This window comes from Erpetoichthys calabaricus, chromosome 3 (assembly GCF_900747795.2).
Source record: "Erpetoichthys calabaricus chromosome 3, fErpCal1.3, whole genome shotgun sequence".
NCBI classification, from domain to species: domain Eukaryota; kingdom Metazoa; phylum Chordata; class Cladistia; order Polypteriformes; family Polypteridae; genus Erpetoichthys; species Erpetoichthys calabaricus.
Window position 1 is genome coordinate 206766814 of NC_041396.2, and position 15194 is coordinate 206782007.

The 15194-nt window shown below is 38.1% G+C and overlaps 1 protein-coding gene across 1 annotated transcript in view; it reads right to left on the bottom strand.

Annotated features, from left to right (window-relative positions):
* Positions 1–15194, bottom strand: part of phip (pleckstrin homology domain interacting protein) — a 202300-nt gene that overhangs the window by 19995 nt on the left and 167111 nt on the right. Inside the window, exons 28-32 of the mRNA XM_028797719.2 lie at positions 3111–3222; positions 2839–2900; positions 2223–2378; positions 1459–1579; positions 1211–1336 (exon numbers count right to left, since the gene is read on the bottom strand). Coding sequence (XP_028653552.2) covers positions 1211–1336; positions 1459–1579; positions 2223–2378; positions 2839–2900; positions 3111–3222 — 577 coding nt within the window. The remainder of the gene's footprint in view (positions 1–1210; positions 1337–1458; positions 1580–2222; positions 2379–2838; positions 2901–3110; positions 3223–15194) is intronic.

Here is a 15194-nt window from a genome sequence, read left to right on the forward strand (position 1 = left end):
AATTTTGGCAATTGTCAGGGTAAACAACGAAAGGGGCAACATACAGTGGTAAAATTAATTCACACACAAATTTATGTCACTGTATATATTATTGTGTTTAGGGACACAAATTTATGTTTTCTTCCATCAGCCGACTTGGGCAGGCAAAATTGATGTGAGGTTACACAATGAGCCATAAAGCTCTTAATTTATGTCAGTAAATGTGGATAATTTATTATCACCTGTTATTTACAGTTAATTCCTCATGCCATGCAAAAAAAACAAAAAAAAAAAAAACAAAAAGCTGCTTATTATTCTGCTACTTCATTTTCCTATTTACTCTATTTGTCGATTATCAAACCTGCCTAACTCAGTTTGCAGTTTTGAGAGCCAGAGCCTATAACAGAAGCATCAGGCACAGGCTAGGAATCACTCAAATGCCACACTTATACACATAGACATGCTATCTTATATTGGTATCATCCATGAACATTAATTGTTCTGCAGTGGGCTGGCGCCCTGCCCAGGGTTTGTTTCCTGCCTTGCACCCTGTGTTGGCTGGGATTGGCTCCAGCAGACCCCCGTGACCCTGTAGTTAGGATATAGCGGGTTGGATAATGGATGGATGGATGGACATTCATTTTTAAGGAAATAAGAGGAAGAACTAAGAGATAATCTTCATTTTCAATATTATTTTAAATCCTTAAACATATAAGAGTATGATATGATCTAGGAGGCAATCATTTCATTATGCAAGTACATAAAAAGCTTTAAATTTGAGATCATTCAGTCTATCAAGATCATTTGCTTAGGTACCAACTAAATTGTCCCAATATCTAATCCCAGTACTTTTTAAAATCTATCAAGGCTTCAGCTTCATTTACACGGCTAGGTAAGTTGTTACAGATTCTCATAATGCTTTGTATGATGTGGATTCTGTATTGTATTCAATTAATTTCCTATTGTGTCCTCAAGTATGTGATTTACTATTTAACTAAAGAAATCTTCTGTATTAACTCTATCAGTGCCTTTGAAAATTTTGAAAACCTGGATTAGATTCCAAGATTGCAATTACTCATTTAGTAATTTCAATTGTGCGCAATCTTTACAGATTGTTTGTTGGCATTGAAATGAGAATCTTATTCTGTTTCCTTAAATTAAAAAAAACTCCTTCACTACACTATCTGTACATGTATGTTATTCCTGTATATCACAAGTATAAATAACTTACTTGATAAACTGCAGCATTAGGTCTGAAACAAACTTGGCTGTTTTTACTATAGGGGTTCCTGGCTCATTGAAAGTCTGTGCGTTGTGTTCAATATATCGGACTTCCCACATTAAAGACAGCATACGCCTGTTATCAAAAAAATGATATTTTCAAATTAATCAAGTAAAAATGATATAAGGTAGTCATTATGATAACATGAATAACTGATGCATACAAAGTACATTAGACAGAGTTTTCTGTGGACTTACCTGTAAAATCTATTTTCCAGTCTTTCTTTTATTGTACTAAGGTCAGTGAGGTATGCCACTACAGTGCAGTATGTAGGATATGCCAAAAGATCCACAGGAGAAACAAATGGAGCTGCAATATCTATTAACACAAATCCATAAAACATGTTAACAAAGCAGGTATTCTAAAGGTACAAATCTAATTAGTTTTACCTCATGAAACCTTACACATACAAGTATGTGTTTAAGTTGTAATGCTAAAGTGAACCTATTGCACTAATCTAGGAAAAAAACATTTGGTCTGTGTTTGATATAAAACTCAGAGATACACATTATAGTACTTTTTCTTTTAAATTAATCTAATTAAAAGAGTATGTAATTATTCACACACTAATTCTGTTATACAACAAAAATCCTATGGTCACACTTTAGATATTCATTTAAAATAAGCTATAAAAAAATCTATGAAAACTTTAACTGTGCTATTAAAAATAATAAAATTATTAAAACTAAAATGACTCTTGAAATATGTTACTGTCATTTGTCATTGTTTTACACTATAATAAAAAATAAGGCTTATAAAATGTTTTACAGCAAACAGAGTTTTAAAGTTGGTTACAACAGATACTTAAATTGAAATTTTACCGAAGTCCGTTAGTTAGAAAATCATATTAAGTTATTGGTTAATAATCAGCTATAAAACAGCCAAGGTAACATGAATTTGAAAAGACAACACAATCATGAAATATAATAATTTTGGAGAGAAGTGATGAAAATCTGAGTACCTAGTGTCATTAATTGGTTGATTCCTACAATGATCCTTTCACATTCCTGATCTCTAGTTCGGGAACCCCATTCTCCTTCTAATGGTTTATACAGTAGCTGCCGGTGCTCCTCTTCAGTTAGTGGTACACTCAAACCCAATTCATCTGGAAAAACCGCTGAGTATGAAGGAGAAGAACAAATGATTGTAGTTTTACTACCATCCAACATACAAAAAAACACAACACAAATAAAAATAAACATACTATGTGTGTTTATAGCCACAAAAGCTTTGCTGGACTATATTAATGCGGATGCTTCTCAGATTTACACAGGCATTTGACACTATACCATGTCAAAAAAAAAAAAAAGGAATGCAAAATAGGTTTCATATCTGTTCCACTTACGACTGTAAATTGAGAGCCATACATTATGCTTTCCACTAAAATTTCACAACAGGGAAAGGGTCATTGTAACCTTGGGATGCTATAACTGCTGCTACTGCACATCCAAAAAGATGGTGTATTTTTTGGCTTATACAAATCAGACAGTTTGATTCAGATACCTTTAAGTAAAAGCTGTTCAATTTTTGATATGGTATTAATGCAAAATATTTTTTAAAAATGTATCATGTCCTACCATCATTGGGAATTATTTCCATATCCCAAGGACTCATTTTTTCTGTATCTCCATTGTCCCAACTAGAAAACATTTAAAGACAAAAAGTCAAGTACCTTGGCCATTTAAATTAATACAGAATATAAAGAGTGTATTTCAATACTCAATATAGATCTAAATTTTCTCTATTATACACAATTTGTATAAAGTAACTATTTAAACATCCTTCATCTTCAAATACTCTTTGCATGTAAAATCACAAACAAAACAATGAATATTTGGAAGACACCTACCAGACATTGTAACACTGGAATAAACTATCTGGATACTGAGACTGGAATGGTTCTTGGCTTTCAATTGTTCCAAACCACCAGGCATCATCAATCACAGACCGGAAGCGATCCCCTTAAATTATTAATTAAAAAGGTTTTTGTTTTTAAATGGAAAACTTAACTTAAAAGTAAATAAATTAACATCTATCAGGCCAGTTCTTCATTTAGACTTACAATACAGTGAGATCCGTATATTAAAGCAATGAAATGCACATATTTCTTCCACATCAGACTTTGACTTCCATGTTATAAATACATTTTTGAACTGTTATAATCAAGAACGAATAGTCAACTAGATAAAATGAAAATGTGTACATACTCTAGACTTACTGAAACATCAATTTTATATTGAATTTGTACATTTTATAATAGAAATTTTGGGGGATCCACAAAAAATGTTCTCCTTTATGAATTGTGGGTATAGTGGATCTGCATCAGAATCTATAACAAATATTCTTTTATCAATGTTACTGAGGCCTCAAAGCTTGTACAGTTTTTAGTGTAGATCTGCTGTGGCAACCCCTAACGGGAGCAGCCGAAAGAAGAAGAAAACCTCAAAGGTTATACAGTATTTAGTGTAGTGCCAGATTACTTCAACAGTGCTTTTGTTACAATGCTTTTGTGACCACTGGGGAGCAACTATTGATAAGGAGGACCTTAAATTACTCAATTCTTTAATAATTTTAATCATACATAAGTTGATATTGCTGACAGTGGCTGTAAATGTTGTAATGAACACCACCTTTCAAACGGATTCCATTTAATGTAATTTAATCAGTGTGCAGAAGTTTTCACCTATTTCCACGTGAAATTCAAAAGGTTGCCTAGAAATGCTTGTGTTAGCATTTGTGCTCATTCAAAAGGTGTGTCACTGGCTTGAGCTATGAGTAAATGGTGTAATTACCCTCTTCTTGTGACAGGAAGTTTGCATCAGCAATATGATGTGTGATCATTACTTCACAAGCACTGTGAGCTGTAGATACCATAAAGACTTTAGGGAATCTGGCACTATTATAATTTGTCATGCCTGTTCTCTATATGCTTTTCATGGGCATTATAATAGACAGTACAGGCCTTTTTTCTCAATTTTACTGAGTAAACATTTACAATATACACTTCTGTACTTGCTGTTCTTTACAGGAACAGAGACATTATAGCAGTATTCAAGTTATCCACCAAGCCTATAAGTGATGAAACCCTCACTCATAAGTACTAATATTACTACATTCTAGTTTAAATGTCCATTTACATAAGAGTGGATTTCTGGATTTCAGAACAGTTGTATGGCCAATGGATGAAGTTTAACTTATACACCACAATGAAAGATATCATAATTCTCTTAGTACTTACTAGGGGGCTGTGCCCCCTGCTTGCTTCGCTTGACAACCCCCAGGTTTGGTCCTGTGGAAATACAATTTAAAGTGGTTTGTTTTTCATGGGAATTGTCACATATGCATTATGTTCACTTTTGATAATGCAACGTAAACCTGGCCGTGAGTGAATATCATTTCAATAAAACTAAGACTTTCCGATAAAACAATCTACTTATGAAAGTGTGAATATCCAGAGCCGATGTAGCAGGTGGCATTGTTCTCAAGAAGCTGCGGATTTCTGGCCATTGTGGATTGCACATCATTGTAAGAAATAAATCTGGCCAACCGATAGTTCTGGATATTGCGATTGCATCATGATATACAGTTAGGTCCATAAATATTTGGACAGAGACAACTTTTTTCTAATTTTGGTTCTGTACATTACCACAATGAATTTTAAATGAAACAACTCAGATGCAGTTGAAGTGCAGGCTTTCAGCTTTAATTCAGTGGGGTGAACAAAACGATTGCATAAAAATGTGAGGCAACAAAAGCCTTTTTTTTTTTAACACAATCCCTTCATTTCAGGGGCTCAAAAGTAATTGGACAAATTAAATAACTGGAAATAAAATGTTCATTTCTAATACTTGGTTGAAAACCCTTTGCTGGCAATGACAGCCTGAAGTCTTGAACTCATGGACATCACCAGATGCTGGGTTTCCTCCTTTTTAATGCTCTGCCAGGCCTTTACTGCAGCGGCTTTCAGTTGCTGTTTGTTTGTGGGCCTTTCTGTCTGACGTTTAGTCTTCAACAAGTGAAATGCATGCTCAATTGGGTTAAGATCAGGGGACTGACTTGGCCATTCAAGAATTTTCCACTTCTTTGCTTTAATAAACTCCTGGGTTGCTTTGGCTGTATGTTTTGGGTCATTGTCCATCTGTATCATGAAACGCCGCCCAATCAATTTGACTGCAGTTAGCTGGATTTGAGCAGACAGTATGTCTTTGAACACCTCAGAATTCATTCGGCTGCTTCTGTCCTTTGTCACATCATCAATAAACACTAGTGTCCCAGTGCCACTGGCAGCCATGTACGCCCAAGCCGTCAAACTGCTCCACCGTGTTTTACAGATGATGTGGCATGCTTTGGATAATGAGCTGTTCCACGCCTTCTCCATACTTTTTTCTTGTCATCATTCTGATAGAGGTTGATCTTGGTTTCATCTGTTCAAAGAATGTTTTTCCAGAACTGTGCTGGATTTTTTAGATGTTCTTTAGCAAAGTCCAATCTAGCCTTTCTATTCTTGAGGCTTATGAGTGGCTTGCACCTTGCAGTGCACCCTCTGTATTTACTTTCAGGCAGTCTTCTCTTTATGGTACACTTGGATATCAATACGCCTACCCCCTGGAGAGTGTTGTTCACTTGGTTGGCTGTTGTGAAGGGGTTTCTCTTCACCATGGAAATGATTCTGCGATCATCCACCACTGTTGTCTTCCGTGGACGTCCAGGTCTTTTTGCGTTGCCGAGTTCACCAGTGCTTGCTTTCTTTCTCAGGATGTACCAAACTGTAGATTTTGCCACTCGTAATATTGTAGAAATTTCTCGGATGGGTTTTTTCTGTTTTCGCAGCTTAAGGATGGCTTCTTTCACCTGCACGAAGAGCTCCTTTCACCGCATGTTGTCTGTTCACAGCACAATCTTCCACATGCAAGCACCGCACCTCAAATCAACTCCAGGCCTTTAATCTGCTTAATTGATAATGACATAACGACGGACTTGCCCACACCTGCCCATGAAATAGCCTTTGAGTCAATTGTCCAATTACTTTTGAGCCCCCGAAATGAAGGGATTGTGTTAAAAAATGCTTTAGTTGCCTCACATTTTTATGCAATCATTTTGTTCACCCCACTGAATTAAAGCTGAAAGTCTGCACTTCAACTGCATCTGAGTTGTTTCATTTAAAATTCATTGTGGTAATGTACAGAACCAAAATTAGAAAAAAGTTGTCTCTGTCCAAATATTTATGGACCTAACTGTAACTGTTGCAATGCTCTTGGACCACCTTGATATGATGATGGTAATATTACTGCTGTACCTATTTTGAATTTGTGTGAACTATTGATATTTGAATTTTGAACGTGATCAATGAGACCTTGCATATGTTCCATTCTAAGTTTAGCTTGATTCGATTTCACAAAGAAGAGACGATTAGCTGCGACTTTTACATACGCATTAATAATGTAACGATGCGATAGACGTTGAGATGATAGAAGTGGGTTAAATACATGGGAACGTATTGCTAATTTTGATCCGAAATATTGTGTGGGTGTTATTTGTTTTGCTGAATGCGTTTGTTTCATATTGTACGACCATCCTGTTTCGCCATCTGGGAAAAGCAATGGAAAGAGTAAAGTGTCAGCATGTGGCGATGTATTTGACATAAATGACGAAGCATGCTTTGCCTTTGTTATATACACTGTGACGGATGGCCGGGGTCCATGCCTGGCCAGGACGCCCCTTCACATCTGCAAGGGGGACAAGGGTGGGAAGCCCAGTATCTCCCCCTGAACGCTAGATGGCAGCCTCCCTGGGTTGCAAGAGGTGCCTTAGACTCCCCCAGGTCTTCATGAGGTTCCACAGGCGCCGCCAGGGGGTGCTGCTGGCCCCTTTTGGACAATGGTTTCGCCTTTCCCGCAAGTGTAGCCGGATGTCACCAATCAAGCACCTGGAGCAATTCCGGGTACCCTATAAAAAGGAGCCAGCTACTACCACTCAGCGGCCAGAGTCAGGTTGGTGGAGGATAAAACTTGCTGAGGAGGAGTGGTGGTGGAAGAGAGAGAAAGTGCTTGGTGTTATTGTGGTACTGTGCTTGGGACTGTGTTGTGGCTGGAGGAATTACGGGGAAGACGTGCCCTCCAGCTGAAGAAAAATAAACAGTTTGTTTTATTTTACCCGTGCCTCCCGTGTCAATCTATGTCGGGTTGGGTGCTATATAACGCTCTTCTTACAACACAAATATCTACTCTGTCTTTGATATCTCCATCTTTTGAAAGTATTACCGCTGACAATTCATCACATGTGGGGTTATTATAAATGTGACTGTGATCTTCCGGATTCATATAGACATCCAAGAAAATGTCTTTGTCCGTGTATTGCTGTTAAATGTCGTGTAAAGTGCGATACATTTGGATATATGGATTTGTATCCATTATTGGCTGTATAATATCTATTATGTCGGATTGTTTAACTGTTTCGACTCTATGTTGCATTGCTTCTCCGTGATCATAAAGATACACCTGACCAAATTGTGTTTTTTTCTAAATTAAACATGTCGTAGCTGTAATTGTTGCAGGAACACAGATTCTCATAGCATATGGTCCTTTATTGTGTAAATCAACATTTTATGCATTGAATGATACTAATGTGAAATGATTATTGTCAACACATATATTATGCATGTAGTGTTTGTGGATTTCACTTTCACCAAACAACAAATCTTTTAATTCTTGCGGAAACGGCTCTTCATTGGGAAGCTGCAGTACTTTTCCCTGATGGCAACACGAAGTAGACAATCTACAAGTCTCCAACTTAAACTTTAAAGCCTTACAATATCTACATACTTCTGACATATCACATATGTCCATATATTCCATCTCTTTTTGCTGTTCTGTCATTTCACCTAGTAATAATTTCCGTTTGTTTGCGCAAATGCGATCTGTACTGTCTTGTTGTCGACACTTTTGAATTTTAGTACTGTCATATTTTTGAACTTGCTCTGCATGTGTGTATCTTGCCAAGGTTTTTTGTGAGCCTTTCAAATTCCAGCACTGTCATAATCTGTAACCTGCGCTGCATGTGTATGGCGCCAATGTTTTTGAACGTCTTTATGAAGTTCTACTGTGTCTTTTACTCTGTCTTTTATTTCTGACCCCATTTGGACCTGCAAGGTTTTCAATTCCACCAATTATTACTTTCCTTGCCTAGGTCACCGTCTCACGGGAACATGCTTCCAATGGATGTCAGTATGACATGACTTGACCGTGTCGCGGGAAGTGAAAGTGTCTATTTTTTTTATAATAGAGAGATAATGTTGCATAGTGTTAGTTCATTTGTACTTTGGCTAATTTATTCTCTATCTTTGCCAAAATAATGCATCATTCAGAATGCTGGGAATATGTCTACAATGATCTCATTACTGGTTCTGTAATCCCTGTTGCAGACCATTTTCAAGTGTAACCTACCCTTACCCACTTCAATTTCTTTAAATTTTTATGGACACCTCCTCCTACTCAGAATGTTCTTCTTTCTGTAGTTGGTTCAGATTTGCTCGCCATTTGGCATCTGATGGAGCCCCTTCAGAAACCCATATTTTTTGGTTCAAATGACAGATCCCACTTCATGCTCATACTGAACATGGGCAGCTTTTCATTTTCCACAAGTAGTTATATGGATGTAGTATACCCCAATAGTCACTGTACTGCATTTGCCTTAAATTGGGATTTGTATTTGAATAGTTTTACAAGGGTTGATGTTACCTTGCTTTTGAGAATTACTTTAAGAGTGGCAGAGTAGTACCACAGGAGACATTCCCAACAGTTCCCCGAGTTAGTGACGCTGATCTACAGTGTCATGGCTGTCTTTTATATTTCTTTGAAGTCTTATTACAGGTGCTGGTTTGGGGTCATTCTGATACAGTGATCTGTCCAGCAGTTAATAATAATTCTTTACATTTATATAGCACTTTTCTCACGACTCAAAACACTTTGCATATTGATTGGGGAGCCACTCCAACCACCACTAATGTGTAGCATCCACTTGGATGATGCGACGGCAGTCATTTTTGCACCAGTACACTTACCACACATTAGCTATTAGGTGGTGGAGGTGTGAGAGAGATAGCCAATTAGAGACAGGGGATGATGAGGGGGCCAGAATGACTAGGCCATGGAGGGCAATTTAGCCTGGACATCAGGATACACCTTGCTCTTTACAAAGGATACCAAGGGATCTTATGATGACAAGACCTCAGTTTTAAGTCTCATCTAAAGGAGAGTGCCATTTTAATAGCACAGTGTTTCCATTTTACTGCAGTGGGATCCACATTTAGACCACAGGGTAAGCGCCCCCTGCTGGCCATTACACCACCGCTTCCAGCAGCAACACAAGCTTTTCCTAGATGGTCTCCTCTCCAAGTATTGGCTGCGCCTGAACATGCTTAGCTTCAGGTTGATGACCTTTTCTGAAATACATGTGGGATGGCGGCTTGTTATGTACACAACTTTACTGGGCACAAAACAAGTAATAATAGTGAAGGGAAAATTTTATGCTATACAGATGCCACTGGAGGAAAAAATCTGATACAAGCTATTTCTAGCCAATGACCAAGCATTAACAACAACCAAATGCAATACTGTCATCAACTTTAAAAATTATTATGCAAGTTTTGGTAATTTTTTTTCAAATAATATTACGGTTACTTATTTTAATAATTCTTCTTCTTCTTCCTCCTCCTCCAGTTAGGGGTCACCACAGCGGATCATCTTCTTCCATATCTTTCTGTCCATTGCATCTTGTTCTGTTACATCCATCACCTGCATGTCCTTTATCACCACATCCATAAACCTTCGCTTAGGCCTTCCTCTTTTCCTCTTCCCTGGCAGCTCTATCCTTAGCATCCTTCTCTGATTATGAAAAATTGCTACAGACCTTCTTCAGAAGGTATACACACATATATATTATATGTGTGTGTCATTTTATTTTGATAATGGACAGAATGTCAGTAATTAAAAATGTGAGTTTCTGGATCCTTTCAAAATGTTTTTCAAGTATTTAATCTGGTTTTGTGTCCCACCAGTATTTACTGTATAATTAGTAGTTAGGTGAGGTGGGACTGCAGAGCAGAAAAAGAAGCAAGCAGACAGCCAGACAGGTACGTACACAGGAGACAAAGGAAGAAGTATCTGCAGGACACGGCTTCAAGACTGGCCATCTTAGACTCAGTCAGACCTTAAGAATTTTGGTGCAGCACTCCTCCTTGTTGATACATATCATCTTGGAGTTACAGTGCCGGTAAAACCATTCAAGAGTTTTTAGGTGAAAATAGTAATTATCCCAAATCATACTAAAATACAGCAAACAACAGTACAAACACTCTTATACACAACTAACTTTGTTTTGCTTTTAAAGTCACGGTCTCTGAAAGACCCAATGGCATAGCTTTCAGAAGGAGATGATGATGCGATATTCATGTTCATTCTCAAAGGCTGCCTTTTGAGGCAATTTCCTGCTAAAGTATGTAAACTGTTAATATTTCATGTTAATTGCTGGGGGCTTAGCCACCTGACCATAGCACATTTTCATCTTCCTGATGTTGAAAGACTGTACAGTGGAACCTCGGGTCACGACCGTAATTTGTTCCAAAACTCTGGTCGCAACCCGATTTGGTCGTGACCTGAAGTAATTTCCCCCATAGGATTGTATGTAAATACAATTAATCCATTCCGGACCGTATGAGCTGTATGTAAATATATATTTTTTTTAAAGATTTTTTTAAGCACAAAAATAGTTAATTATACCATAGAATGCAGTGTAATAGTAAACTAAATATTTAATTACTTCTTCTGTAATGTTTACTTCTTCTGCTTGGGTGCCTCTCTCTCTCTCGCGTTGTTGCGCTGCACAGGGAGAGACTGAACATGTTCGGAAATCATCGGTACGTATGAACCAGAAGGGAAACTGGCTTGTTCGTCACCCGAGTGTGTGGTCGTGAACAGATACAAAAGTTTGGCAAACTTTTTGGTCGTAACCCGATTTGTACGTTGTCCGAGACGTTCGTGAACAGAGGTTCCACTGTATGCTATATTCAACTCTTCAAAGGCTCAAATAAGTGAAATATACCCAGGATTACATCTAAACTGTGAGAAATCCAACAAAGTTTCAATTTCTCTTCCTTCTTTTTTTTAACCTCACACACAGATTATTATTGCCTTCGAGTCTCAATAAGTTCATACACACTTATATTCAGCGTTGTAGTGTAATAACTTTTCCTACAATGTTCAATGAGTATACTCCTATACAGGTTTCAGTTTTGTTGCAATAGCCTACAGACATACATATAGTATATTGCCTGAGAATGGGGAAAAAAAAAAAAAAAAGTACATTTACACAACAGGGGCCTCATGCATAAACAGTGTGTACACACAAAAATGTTGCGTACTCCCGTTTCTACACTCACATTACAATGTATAAAAACTAAACTTGGTGTAAAGCCATGCACATTCTCACACTAGCTCAGTCCCTAGCATACGCAAGTTCTCCACTTGGTTTTGCAAACTGCCGGCACCCAGCGTCAAAGCAGTGCTTTTGTTCCAGTGTGGTTTGCCTTTATTTGATTCACATCCCTGACACGGCTTTATCAAACACACTGAAATTAACCGAACATCGTTTATTAGTTTAAGGCATATGATTGTAATCAACCTGTAACAATATAATGGTGCATACCATACCATAGCTGCTTTAGTGTTGTTACTCTCACTGCACCACTCAGAGTATTTATCCTACTGTATCGGAGTGTGGAATCACAGCTCTACAGCAGCTGATCGGAAAGAGAATTATTGGGATACAGCATGAAGCACATGCTGCCTCAGCCATGCGCACAGTCTATTTGAACCTCCTTCATATGACAAATGCTTCAGAGCCTTTCCTGTAGGGACATCGCAGTTCAGAAACAGTTTCATCCCAAGAGCACTCAATCAGTCCATCAAGTGTTCCTGGTAGAACTGTTTGTACTTCTAAGTACAATTACCTCACTGTAAACTTGCACTACAGTTATAATATTGCACAACCTGAGCATTAAACATGTGAGGACATTAGGACACAGTGTCGCAGCACTAGCGATGAACTGGTGCCCCAATTCAGGGATTGTTCCTGCCTCGCGCTGTATGCGTGCTGGGACTGGCGCAACACTGGATGGATAGATGGATGGAATAATTGAACATGTACTATGAAGATTTTTCAATGTTCCTTAAAATTTTTGGAGAATCGGCCTTCTCAATTTACAGATGGCTTTACATCTATTAGCAGACCCCCGCGACCCTGTGTTCGGATTCAGCGGGTTGGATAATGGATGCATGGATTTACATCTATTATAGAGCTGATTGTGTGGCAATTGGGTACTTGGAGAAAGAAAAGGAAGGACAGGATTGGGGTTGTTAGTACATTTGAAAGAGGAAGTACTGCTGCAATAAATTATTTACAAGGACAGGATTGGGGTTGTTAGTACATTTGAAAGAGAAAGTACTGCTGCAATAAATTATTTAATCGATGGTCGCACACGGTGCAGCAAGCATTTTGTGGAAGGCAAGAACAACCTCTGGATGGGGCGCCAGTTCGTCACTATCACTTTGCCACCATGCCCTCATGTTTAATACATTCTTTAATTCGTGGCAATTGGGTACTTGGAGAAAGAAAAGGAAGGACAGGATTGGGGTTGTTAGTACGTTTGAAAGAGAAAGTACTGCTGCAATAAATTATTTAATCGATGGTCGCACACGGTGCAGCAAGCATTTTGCGGGAGGCAAGATCAATCTCTGGATGGGGCGCCAGTTCGTCACTATCACTGTGCCACCATGCCCTCATGTTTAATACATTCTTTAATTCCTATCATTATGAAAATGATATCAAGTATACATCGTAGTATTTAAATTGTTCAGCGAGCTGTGGTATCATGAATGTAATGGAGTCTGTGTTCTGTCAGAGGAAGAGAAAGCCTGTTTAAGAAGCACGTAGTGATTCACACACTAGTACATAGAAGAACATATACAATACAAAGCATTTAACGTGCTACTTTAGTTACGATGGGATTTGAGAAACTAGTAAATTAAATGCTGCGGTGGGTTGGCACCCTGCCCGGGATTGATTCCTGCCTTGTGCCCTGTGTTGGCTGGGATTGGCTCCAGCAGACCCCCGTGACCCTGTGTTCGGATTCAGCGGGTTAGGAAAATGGATGGATGGATGGGTAAATTAAATGATTTTAAGATGAAGTTTATGACGTTCTACTTTAATGACAAAATAAACTATGTGATTAAAGTGGAAATTTCGAGATTAAAGTTGACATTTCAAGCTTTTCTTGCCCCACTGTGTCCCTATTTTTTTTTCTTCTTTTCTCAGTACCCTAATAAGCTTCCATATGACACTCAGATGATGGGCTACGACACTTTGATATCTGGCCACTTCTTTATTTCTGGCACTTTGTGACTTTGTGAACTTGAACTAGAGTTTCTCCGTCACTCTGTCACTCAATCAACTATAGTACGTTTTTCTTTGCCTACAATCGGTATTCGCTGAAATTCTTCTATTTTCCCCCGTGCTTTCGCCATTGTCTTTTCGCAGAACGCTTTATATATTCAAAGAGACATAATTTATGCAGGCAGGCACGTGTGTTACATTTCACGCTAACCGGGATTTATGTAGCGGAAGAACGTGGAAGTTGGCATATGCACAGATTTATGTATCTGGATTTTTTTTTTGTGCGTATGCACATTTCCGTTTTTACGAGTACGCCATGTTTTAGTGCGAATTCTATGCACGACATTATGCATGGAGCTCCAGGTGACAAAAGTATTTTTTACAGCAATTTGTTGGGTTGTTGGGTTCACCAGTGATCTTTTCTCCTGAAAATCTGCCCCGCAGCTGACTTAGGCAAACTTTTTTTTCCTCAGAACTTATGATGCTTTGCAGACCAGCATGACATCACAAAGCTGTAGCAGCCAACACTGGAGGGGGATATTGCTACCTAATCTGCATCACACAGGTGCAGATCTGTCATGGATGCGTACTATAAGCACATTTCGCCTCACATGCATACTTGAATAAATTTACAGTGCACTAAGGTTGTGAGGTATACTGGTACTGAAACAGTAAGAAAAATCTAAATTTTACAATGTTACAGTACCAGCATTTCAGGATTTTCAGCTCCAGAGGTATCATCAAGCTTTCCTTTCAATCCCTTGCCCCCTTCTTTTTCCTTGACTAGCAATTAACAATCAATTCTACAATGAATGTACATAACGCATGAGATACTTTTTTGTGCGTCTCTACTCTCTTAAGCTGCCTATTTACGAATCAGCATAAAGTACTACCCTACAAAAAGTCCACTGAAAGGCAGTCAATTGACAATATCATCATATTAATTTTTGTCATTGGTCTTTCAGTGAAATCAAATCAACTTGTGAAAAGCAACATAATGCAAACATAATATTAGAATTTAATCACCAAATACAATAAAGCATATAAATAAGCACAAATTAGAAATGTTTCTTTTTACAAATGCAAAAGAAATGATGGGCACACACCAAAAAAGAAAAACCACACTTTTATAAAGAGGAGCCTGTTGTTCTTTTAGATAACAGTAGAGTGTCATTATTTAATAAGACTAATAAGATTATTTAATAAGACTAGGGGGCTCTGCCCCCTGCTTGCCAACCCCAGGGTTTGGTTAACCAGATATACAATTTAAAGAGATTGTTATTTTCATTTCATTCATTTTCATTAATTTTTTATTTCTTGATATTTGCCACTTCACATCTCTGCCGTTCACTTTGTGAAGAGGGGGGCTGAATGCACGCTAAGGAGATGCGGTTGCTCCTCCGAAACCCCCTTTTAAACGGTGATGCAATGGGAAACAAATACATTTTTTAATACCTCCTATTCGCTCAATCAGCTGCTTACATGC